We start from the raw sequence: 12,258 nt of genomic DNA, 5'->3' as shown, positions 1-12,258 counted from the left end.
CACCCTGCTTTACTTTTCTTCATAGTAACTAAACTAATATTTCCAAATTATAGACCATGCATATGTATTTGTTGAAAGGTATGGAAACTATGCAACAAAAGACTGGTGACGATTATCTCCAGTGTGATGGCATTTCGTGGGAATTTTCTTCTTTATGCCTCTCCTTAATATTGGACTTTATTTTTACAATGAGCATGGGACAAAAAAAAAAAAAAAAAAAACCAAAAAAACAACAAATTATAACGAGATGAATTAGAAAACAGCAAACAAGACGATTAATAAATGTAAGTGGTTTCTGCAGCTGGGGGTATTTCTTTGTCAAAGGCATGGTGGAACTTTTCCCACTGTGGAAACTGAGGTGTTAGATGAAGTTTTAGGTTCCATTGGACTGATCTGCCTGAGTCTCCGACAGAACTTCTTTCCTCTGACGCTGCCATTTCTGTTTTCCCAACTAGTTCTCTGAAAAGGCCAACTTACACCATATTTGTCAATGTTTGAGAAGGATTTTAAGGAATCTTTGGCATGTTACTTAAACTCCCTTTGCCTCAATTTCCTTACCTTCAAGAATTGGGATTAGATTAGTATTTACCTCAAAGGTTTTTTGAAGATTTTATTTAAAGATCACTGGTGTAAAACATTTGGTACAGTGCCTGCCCACACTAAGCAACTGATAACTGTTAGCTAATAAATTTACTATTATTACCATCTCCACTTTACAGATAAGAAGCCCAGGGCACAGAGAAGTGAAGTAATTTACCCAGGATCACACAGTACAGGGGACACAATGGTATAAGACAACCAGAAGAATGCCTAGTGTAGAGTGTCAGGAAACAGCCACGAGATAAACATACGATGGTATAAACTCATCACATCTCAACACTATCAATATGCTATAATAAGGATATAAATTAGGGTCATTTCTAAATAACAAGTAGGAATTCTTTTGGTAGTTAATAGGAAAGTTAAATTCTTCCTTAACGTTTGATTCTGCTGGCTTTAAAAAGGTGTCATAGCACGTAAGAATAAAGCACTCATTTTCGTTTCAAAAACTCATTAAAAACCCACAAGCCTCCTGTGAGTCTGAAACCCACTGACTTTCTCAGGTCAGTCCACTGCCACAGATTTTCCTCTTGGCCACCACTCGGTACTTCCCACTTCAAAGCTGACTTGCTGCTTCTCCACCGGTGTGTTCCATGCTTTATCTAAAGCCCCGAGGGTCTGTGATTCTGGTGATACCATTCCTTGCGTGGGTTAATAAACACACACTTCTATATCCCTAAGCAGCTCAGTTAAATGCTGCTTCTTTTGTAGCTCTTCATTATTCTAAACAAATGGTACCTGAAAGTGGTGGAGGTTGTTTTATGCAATTCGGGTAGATATTAGAACGTTCTGAGCGTATGTGAATGAGGACATTCTCACATCGGGAGGAAAGTTAATCTTTTCAGAGAGCAAATTATTCAGGAAGGTTTCGAAAAATCTATATGGGAGAACTGCTGTTACATTTTAGCTTCACTGGTACCGCCATCATGCTTCCCATATTTGTTTAATTCCTTCTGATTTTGTTTTAAGGAATTGTCAGTCGCCAAGTCCATGCATACATGCTAACACACAAGCAGTGTGTTCTACCCACTAGAAAAAGCTTCCTTGCCGTGTTTCCTAATTCCGCCATCTTTGAGAGCCTGCCCTTTCTCCCTTCAAAGTTCTCCCAGGGCATTTAAATCTAAATGTTCTTTCTCTCTTCAAACTTTACTAAGCTCATTATCTTTCCAAGTGCCTTTTCCTTATATTTCTTACCAATCTGTGCATATCTCTGTCATTAAACTTGTTCTACTGTATGTCCTCAAGTTGCTTTCGGATTAGAGTGGATTGTCAGTTAAATATACGCTGGAAACAATTTGAGGCCAAGCACCATGTCTAATTCACATAAGCTAGTTGTGCCTCTCATCTATGAGCAAAACAGTAAATATTTATTGAACTAAAACAAGTCAAACTACGGTAACAACTGTTGCCTCCACATTCCACTTGGCAATCAATCATGCATTTTTTAGGATAACGCTTTCTTGAACTGTTATTTCAATTCACTCAAAAATACTCATTTAACAATTAACAAAACTTGACTATGAATCATGTATTTTACTAGATGCTAAACGAAACACAAAGAAGAATAAGAGCGCCTACCATTGAGGGGCTCATGGCCTAACACAGGAGACACACATGAATGAGAAATTACTACACGATGTAATAAATCCACACAGTTATAGCAGCAGGCCACCGCTTTGTGGAAATGGAGAAAAATTCATTTCGCCTGAGTTCAAATTTTGATATTGTCTCTCCAGGCAGAATCTAAGTTATTTGAGGCATCTTGGAGTATTCTTTTATTCTTCACACCATAGTACCTAGGAAAAATAGGCACTTAGTAAACTGATATTGACTTAATTTACTTGATTCCTAGCTATAACTGTACATTTCTGGAATCTGATTATCATTGATATTCAGTATAGAGTTTCAACAATAAGTTTATTCTAATTTCCTTAAAAAATGATAAAGCTAGTGTTGACTCTTAGGAGACATAAAAAATTACTCAAAATAAATATGATTCTTTTGGATATCTCCATTAAATGCAAGAAGATATATGTCTACATTTAAAAAATTGGGATGTTGGTCCTGATAACATCTTGTATCTTACATAAGAGAACCATCAGATCAGACTACAGATGCAGATATAATCCCACATTCTCTCTCTGATCAGACACTATGAAATGTTTCCCAGGATGGTATTTGGTATTGTTGCCATTTATAACTATTAATAAAATTATGGTATTCCTAATATTCTTAACTTTTTAAAGTGAAGTCCATGCATTATTCATTTTCATATCCACTTCATTCAGTGCAGTATATAATATTTGAATATATTTGTCGAATTGACTTTTTACTTATTGTCCTATTTGATAATTTCTGACTCTAAACCCAGCTTTAAATTCAGTAGCATTTTGGAACAAAAGTGCTGAGTTTCTCTCCTTTACCAGCTTCAGGGAATAATGGGGTTAAAAGGGCAGGACAGAGAATATATTTTATTATCTTAAAAAATTATTTTGAATACATGTTGGTTTCTTAAGTCTTAGAATTTATTATCTAAATTACCAGGAACATCCACGCTTATTGACTGTCAGCTATATATGGGGTATTATGCTAAACATTTTCACATACTGTCTTGTTTAATCCTCACAAAAACCCAGGTCTGAGGAACCTGAGGTCCAGAGAAACTGGTACTTGTCAAAGATCACATAAACAGAATGTAAAGTTCTCATATTTGAACCAAGGAACACTTGCCTCGAAAGGATCATTTTTTCCCCTATAACATAGTACCTCATTCAACTTAGTTATTATACTCCATTTAATAAACATCTACTGAAAATGTAATGCACGCCATGCCCTATGCCATAAAACAGGATCGAGAAATAAAAAAGATATGGCTTTCATCTGGTAGGGGTTAAAGTCATGTGGGAAAATGATTTCAACTCAATATTCAAAGAGAATTCCAAGCAGGCATGTAAGGCATTCTAGTCCCCTAGCTGAGAGAACACATCTGAAGAGGCACAAATGCCCTGAGGTGCACACATGACACGCTGTATCTGGGGCTCTGGAAGCAATGCAATATGGTGGGAGCTGGACCCTATAAAGGAGTGGGAGGAGAGGACGTCCCCTTGTAGCATCAAGTGTTAAGAAATTCAATGAATCTGTCCATTCACAATTATTTTAAATTCTCTAGAAAAAAAAGAATGAAGCTGCCTGTTTGACTGAATTAAGCAGTTTGTCAACTACATTGATGATTAAATTCAGTGGAAAAATGCCTGACCATAATTGTTTGTAGATATAATTCTGGATTTTATTGCAGCTGTAGTCAGAAATTTACTGCTCTAATGAAGAGATGGAATCAAATGTAGATCCATTTCCAAGGCAGCTCTTGAAGTTGAGAGGTTTTGCTCATTCAATAGAGTCTACAATTCACTTGCATGATTGAGTTGGCAGATACAGACTTAAGACTGAGCTCAGCTTTGACTTCTGTAAAGTGTCCATGACTTTGCTTGTTGAGAGGGGACTTAAAGTGATGTCATAATTCTATATGCTGTAATGGGCATCTGCTGAGTATGAATACTGAAAAGCAAAGGAAAATATGGTTGCCACTTTTATCTCCATAATGAGGAGGTAATAAAAACTGGTTATTTTAATAACGGGCCAGAATGTCTTAAACTTCTGAAAGATGTAAGGAGTTACTTCTACTTTAGAATATGTCAGACAGCATTACCATTTAATATAAACTTACTTGAATTTAGGTTAAATTATTGCTTATTGATGGAATTCAGTTGGGATGCTATGACCCAGTTAAAATGCCACCTCCTTTATGCAGCCTCTTCTGATTGCCATTGCCAGAATAATTTCTCACTCCTTGGAGAAAACAATGTTTTCTACCTTAAACTAAAACTGTATATGTACATGAACTAATCCTCTAACCAGACTGTATATTCCTTGAAGGCAGTTGGGTCCATAACTGTTTTATTTTTTAAAGTAAATTTCCCTTGGCTCTTACAAGCCTTGCCAATTTAGGTACTTATTAAATAGTTGTTGAATGAAATTTAACAAGGCACGCCAGAGTTTTTAGAGTAACTTGTCTTTATGATAATCAGTATTTTTATTGAGGTCCCAATTTCTACAATAAAGAAATGTTTACTTATGGAAATAGAAAAACCACAAAACTTATTTGGTTCATATCTTGGGCTTCGGGATATAAATATCTGCAAAATCAAGCTTTTACATGTAAACCAGCTTTTAAAGTATATGCAGGTACCTTGATGGTAAAGTGTTTCCCTTTCTACATAATTGTGCATTTCACTAAGTGTAACTTTGTGAAAGGAATGCCTTCAGTTACTCCTCTTCCATGATAGCTTTTGGCAGATGAATGAACATCACGTACATAAAATTTCTGCAGACTTGTTAGTAAATGTTTGCTAGACTGTGAAATATACTGTAATAGCTAGGTAAGGTAACAGGAAGCTTGTGATGACTACAGGAACACTAATATTCAATAATTAGGAGGAAGAGTACTTCAGGATTCTCCTCATTCAATCCAATTGAAACACTTGCAAAGTTGGAGTGCCTCAGCTTATATTCAGGATTAGTTTTGCCATCAAGATCTTAGAACCAAACATCCTTTATAATTTTGGTAAACCAGGTCTATTACTCTCTGTATCTGGGAGGTCTATTGCCTTTAAATGTCCATGAAGAAACAGTATACAGAAATTAAATGTCAAATATAAACTCTTTCCTCTTTTTTCATTTACATAATGAATTTCTTTGGAAAACCATGGAAGCCTCTACATTTTTTAATTTTCAGAAAACAAATGCCAAATGATCAAATAAAAATCATATTAGCTGCAATCAGTCAAAATGTCACTTTATTTTTGCTAAGTAATGTATAAGTAATCTAAATAACGTTTAAAAATTACTATTTCAGAAGAGTTAATGGTTTTTCTTTACTAGATTTGAGAAAACGGTCAAGTTAATTTTTATACTCCTTAGAACTAAGACTTGGAAAATAAAAAGGACACTGCTGTATAAATTATCTACCATTTGACCTGGGAAAGTTATTTAACTCCTCTCTCTGTTTCCTCATATGTAAAATGAGGATAATAAGAATCTCTACCTCATAGGGTAATTTTGGAAATTAAATGAGTTAAAATAAAATACAGTTTTCCCTCAGTATCCACAAGTTCTGCATCTGTGGATTCAACCAAACTTGGATCAAAAATATTTGGGAAAAAAAAATTCTAGAAAGTCCCCAAAAGCAAAACCTGAATTTTCTGTGTGCCAGCAACTACTTACATAGCACCTACATTGTATTGGGTATTATAAGTAATCTACAGATGATTTAAAGTATAAGGGAGGATATGTGTAGGTTATATACAAATACTATACCATTTTATATATGGGAATATACCATTTTATATATGGGAATTGAGCATTTGTGGATTTTGGTATTCATGGGGGAGGGGGTCTTAGAACCAATCCCCTGTGGATATTGAGGTACTACTATACATCATTAACACAGTAAATTTTATGGTACTAACTATTATATGAACTGGTATATAGTGTTCAAGGCAAAGAGTAATTGGAGATGATGCTGGAATAGTAAGAGCAGTAAGACCAAGAAAGGCCTTGCAAACCATGTTTAGGACTTGATCCTAAGGGCAATGGGAAGCCATTAAGAATTTTTAAGAACACTCAAATACATATGGGATTTCCAAATGCCATTCTGGCTGGGCTGTGGGGAATGAATGAAGGGGACACGAGTGAGAGACTGAAAGGAGTAAAGGATACTGCCTAGGGTTTCCTGACCAGGATATCAAATCCTGGTTCCACACATATCACCTGGCCCAGTGCCTTTTATTCACTTGGCACAAAAAAGTCCTTAAAGGTGTGTGGAAATTGTACACAAACATCATTTTTTTCTTAATATTTATTTATTTAATATTTATTTTGGCTGCACCAGGTCTTAGTTGTGGCATGCGGGATCTTTTAGTTGTGTCAGGCAGCCTTCTTAGTTGCAGCATGTCCACTCTTAGTTGTGGCATGCATGTGGGATCTAGTTCCCCGACCAGGGATCGAACCTGGGCCCCCTGCACTGGGAGCATGGAGTCTTACCCACTGGACCACCAGGGAAGTCCCTGAACATCATTTTTCAAAAGAAACATAAGCAGTATCATACTAAAAGACTAGAAAACCATGACATGCTCATTGTATCAGTAGAGAAATGTAAACCTGACCACTTACTCTAATCACTTATTTTGCCACTTAAATATAGGCATGTTATGTAGAAGTACTGGATTCCTGTAATTCTAAAAAAAAGTCATAACTAGAGTATTCTGAGAACATGGTGGCAGTGACACTGTGGTTTTTGAATCCACATAATAACATGTAGGATAACCCAAAATGCTTGGACAACAATTACTAGCCAGAGAGATGACAGCATTCAGAAAACAACAGAAATAAAAGGGAAAAAAATCACTTCAGAAATGAAACTGAACTAGGACACAAGAGTAAATAAATATGATGAAGAAGTAAAAGATAAGAACATAATGAAGAATGGAAAATGCAAAGGATAAAAATGTTAAAAATAAAAAAGATTTGAGAGAAAGTGATAGCTACAGAAGATAGGCAAGGAGATCCAATATATGTATAATAGAAAATTTTGAAACAAAACCAAAGCAATGAAACAAAATAAATATGAAAAATTATAATTGGAGAAAATCTTGAAATTTATTTTAAAAGTAATAAAACTACCACTGAAAGAGCCTACTTCATCCTTAGGAAAAACACATAGAATGACCAACATCAGCATACAGTCTAGTCAAACCCTTGGGTTTTAAAGAAAAGAAAAACGTATACTGAGCATCTGGGCAACACCAAGTCACTTACATGTGAGAGAAAAATCAGACTGTATCACACACTGAAAACAACATTTTACATAGACAATGGACTAACATATTTGAAACAGTTAAGGAAAGAAAATATGAGCCATGGATTGTATATCTGGCCAAAGTGACCTTTAAATATACAGGGTCTGGACAAACCATTAATAATATGCAGGGACTCGGGGAATATTGTTCCCATGAGACCTGCTGGAGGAATCAACCAGAGAATAAACCTCAGACAACAGAAAGAACAGAGACACACTGACTTCAGATAAGATAGGGATCATTAAAAACATATTTATTCATAGAATTAAAACTAAATGAACTAAATTAAAACTAAAACTAGAACTGAAACTAAGGAGACGGTATAGTATTGAATGGCTATATGATTCAGACTGTAATACTACAGTGTAGTATTGAATGGCTATATGATTCAGACTATATGTATGCTACACACATATGTATAGTACAACTACCTAAAAATGGAAAGAAATGAAAGCTATATAGGAAAAATAGAATAAATTTGCTGACCGTTCTGTAGGTATTAGCAGAGAAATAATTAACTTCAAAACAAATGTGTGGGAGAGGGATGAGAAGGGCAAAGAGGTTACTAGCTTATTTCAATACTGCTCAGAGCAGAGAACCAACTGCAAATAGCCCCCCACCCTCAAAAGGGGAAGGGGACTAAGGCTGTTATATAAAAGTATTAAAATAAAGGTAATTTATTAAAATAAAGGTAATTACAAAAAATAAGCCTTCCCATAAATCAAACGGTATACTAGAGCGAGAGAAAAGGAAATGGAAAAATACGGAGAGAAAGATATGTCTGCTTATCTTAAAGATAGAAGAAAAAAAAAAGCCAATGGAAGGGTAAACCATAAACAAAACAAAACAAAGCAATAGCTACCTATATGATGGGGGGAGGGGAACAAGTGGTGAGGACTGAATAGAAGTTAGACTCCTTTGAAAGTAATTTCTTGAGGAGATTTGATTGTGGAACCTGTAACTATTTTTATATTATTATAAAACAAATAAAATTTTAAAAAGCAGTCTCTGAAAACTAAAATGAAACTAATGAACCTAACTATGGGTTAGTATATCTATACTTAGAAACTATTTCAAGTGACTTTAAAACACAGGAATTTGTGCATTCCTAGTGAAATATAGACGAAGTACAAAAAGACTAGAAAAAGGGAAAAACTTAAACTATTTTCAGTAATTATTTTATCAGTGGTCATGACGGTATGGTGATTCTGAGACTATTGTGTATGTATGGTGGGATCAATAAAATGAACAATTATTATGCTGTCACCAGAGGTAATATTTTTTATGTTGAAAAAAGACAGATGAAAGCCAATGATGGAAAATACAAAAACAATGAAGTCTCAAATTTGAACTGGAACTATCAGTATGAGCTAATTTGTTAAAAAAAAAAAAGTCTAAGTATTTCGCTAAAAAGGCCTCGAAATAATGACACGCCTAATATGCGGATTGTGGGTTCTAAAATTATTTCCCAGTAAACGAATCAGCACTTCTTAAAGAAATGGCTGATTCTTGGTCTAGGCCAGAAAAGGTCCAAGGTAGCCTTGGAAATATAAACATACCAGAAAGCAAGGAAGAAAGCAAAGTCTCGTAGCAAGGAAACAGACTCAGGAACCCATTTAAATAATCTCCCATTGCCCAAAGATGGGCCAATTTTAACACCAATTAGGATGATAACAAATGGATTGAAACACATGGGATCTGTTTAAATCAATGAGTTAAAAAAAAATAGAATAAAATTTCACCAGTCACCTCCGGAAAGTGTAAGGAATCAATTAATTTTGAAAACTGATGGCTAAAGGAAAAGGAGCAAGTATTTATCTTGCTTTACCTACATGATCTGTACCTCAGAGTAATCAAGTATTTGAAGGGGCTAAGTTTGAAACAGAAGTAATCTAATTAATGAACCAAAGTGAGAGGACAGAATTAACATATCACCGTTCCGTGACCCTTAGTGAATGAATTGGGGTAACCATCTTTATGGCTAATAAATCACAGAAAGAGATGTGGAAGGGAGAGAAGTCTAGGCCACCACCTCTGGAACAGTTTTGCCAAAACAAAACAACAAAACTGAACCTGAATCAAATCAATTCTCTAGCTCGAAATACCCACTGCAGAAAACTCAAGGGACAGAGGAATAGGTTAAATGACACCGTGTGGATAAAATCAGCAACATTCCTCAGATGTGGGAAACTTTATAGGACAAACAATCTGACTTCCTTTTCTTCTTCTTTTTTTGTTTTTTGCCACACCACATGGTGTGCGGTATCTTAGTTTCCTGACCAGGAGTCAAACCTGCTAATCTGATGTCTTCAAACAAAAATTTCAAGGAAAAAACAAAGGGGGAGGAGGGCCTATAAATCAATGGGAACGTGAGATATATATATATATGTCAACCAATTTTAACAGATCTCATTTGGATCCCAATTTAAACAATGTATAAGACAAAAGATTATGAAATAATTGGAGACATCTGAGTATCAGCTGCAATTAAACACACATATACATATACATTCATATATATTAAAGAATTATTGCTTTTTTAATAGATGTGATAATGGTATGGTGTTTTTTTTTCCTTAAGAGACTTATTTTTTAGAGAAACATACTGATATATTTCAGTCGAAATAAGATATAGATGAAACAAGGTTGGCCACATGTAATTACCTAAGACAGTTTTGACAGCTGCAGTTTTGAGCTTATATTTTTCTCTGTATTTCTGCTTATGATGACATTTTCCATAATAAAATACTGTTAAAAACTGCTTTTACCATCCTGACATTGCAAGTGAAAAGGCATCTTTTCAACTCTTAAGACTGCCAGTATGAAGCCATTATAGGTTTTTCATATCTTAGTGAGACTCTCCGTAATTTTAAAGTGATCAAATCTGAAATTAAATGAAGTTATCCATGAAGTCCATGTCATCTAGTCTGTATACATCCCTGGACTATAAATTGATACAAAAAGATTACAGAAATCCCTACCTGAGTTTTATTGTCCTTAGAAAGGATAATACATAGTTTTTATTCCATCTTTCTAATTAGTAATTTAAGCATATGTTCAGCATTTAATTCTAAATGTTTGCCTTTTCCCCAAGCTCGAAGACAGCTGTCCAAGATTTGAATGCCAGAAAACATTTAAATATCAACATCTGTTGAATTATGTTAATTTAGTGTAATATAATTGGGCATGAGTTGGAATTGATCAGAAGTATATGAAATAAACAAAAGATAAATTCCCAACAATGTCTTAGTATACAAACAAATCACTACGGGGTGATGAAAAAATATTTCTAAGGAGAAAGGGCAAGGAAAAATACTGATTATGAAGAAATTGATTCTTTAAAATACATAGCTCTAACTGTATGGGACATGATTTTGTGATATTTGAACTTATTTTTAAATTGGCTCAGAAGTGAAAGATAATTAAAATTAGCTAAAACAAGTGATAGTTAATAGTTTAATATTTGAATATATTTATAACTTATTAAGTGAAACATTAAAACATTCTAATTACTTATATATTCATTAAATTTTTTAGATTGCAGATGATTCCTGTTATGTTATAAACAGTTACATACCTCAAAATTTAAGAGCTGATGTAACTTCTGTTCTACAGACATAAAATAGTATTTTAAACCAAAAGAGTTTTCCATGTGGCAGATGGATTTATTAGGTTTATTCTGGGGACGGGAAGGTACAAATTATCAAGTAGTGGCCTTGTTTATTGTATTGCTGATTTAAAATATTCATTTTTATATCAATTATTTTACTAATAAGTTAGGGATGCTTGTTGTTTTGGGAAGTATTCTGGCGCATATACACATTGAATGAACAGATCCCTGAATGCCCCTGTAATGAAATTCTAATGCAGGCAGCAGCAGCAGTACAAGCTGTTGTGATGTGGCCCTGCAGGTGTGCTGTCACCATTTCCTAGGGGAACCATCTCTGGGAGTTAAAGGTTAGTTCCGTGTCCATGCCCATTTAATCACAGGACCAATTTGGGGAGTGCCAACTGTGAAACAGACACCGGTCTGTAAGGAAGTGGACTTTGGAAGACAAATTTATTTCAGCTACAGGTCACTGGAACAGCTTTCATATGCTAACTATTCTTTATTATTAGTGACCATGGCCAAATTCAACTGCTGTTCCAGAGGTGAGAGGCTGTGCATACTTTTAGTCATTTGAAAATATCTAGTTCATCTATCAGATTTCAAGAAAAAGGGGAAACAGTAATGAATGTTTCACCACGGAGTACTTGATTGCTTTTTTACTTACCACACACTGGACATATTATATATTTCAAATGGCAAATCCCCCCTTTTTCTTTTCTGTGTGGGTTATTCACATTAAACTGAAAAGCAATCTCTCAAAATTCTAATTGGCTGATAATTACTTTTATTTAGTGTAATCACAATTTAAAATAACTCTCTATAATCATTAGTTTAAAATTTTGGCAAGGAAGCTTAGAATTTCAGGATGCCAAAAGGACAGGAGGCAGAATTGACTTTCTGAGAACAGTGCCTTTTTTTAAATACAATAATTTGGTTATATAGAGTACAACAGATTAATTAAATTCCTTGGAAAGCACTTATGTTGCATATGTGGTATGTTTCCAATTATTCTACTCTAAATACTTCTATACCTAAAAGTTATTCAAATTTTTAAAAAATTAGAACACATGTGCAATTAAATGTATTCCAGTTAAATAAATATGGAATGCATACATTCTAATTAAAGGGAATGTG

The 12,258-nt window shown here is 34.5% G+C and overlaps 1 protein-coding gene across 2 annotated transcripts in view; it reads right to left on the bottom strand.

Moving 5' to 3' along the window:
• Nucleotides 1-12,258, bottom strand: part of GPATCH2 (G-patch domain containing 2) — a 166,344-nt gene that overhangs the window by 21,654 nt on the left and 132,432 nt on the right. The window contains exon 9 of one of the 2 annotated variants that reach the window (XM_059942418.1): nt 2,256-2,396. The exons of the other annotated variant lie outside the window; for it this stretch is intronic. Coding sequence (XP_059798401.1) covers nt 2,312-2,396 — 85 coding nt within the window. The 3' untranslated portion in view covers nt 2,256-2,311. Of the gene's footprint in view, nt 1-2,255; nt 2,397-12,258 lie in introns of those variants that run through there. 2 annotated transcript variants of the gene reach the window in all.

This window comes from Balaenoptera ricei, chromosome 1 (assembly GCF_028023285.1).
Source record: "Balaenoptera ricei isolate mBalRic1 chromosome 1, mBalRic1.hap2, whole genome shotgun sequence".
NCBI lineage: Eukaryota > Metazoa > Chordata > Mammalia > Artiodactyla > Balaenopteridae > Balaenoptera > Balaenoptera ricei.
The sequence above is the reverse complement of the archived record's forward strand: the minus strand, read 5'-3'. Positions and strand labels throughout refer to the sequence as shown.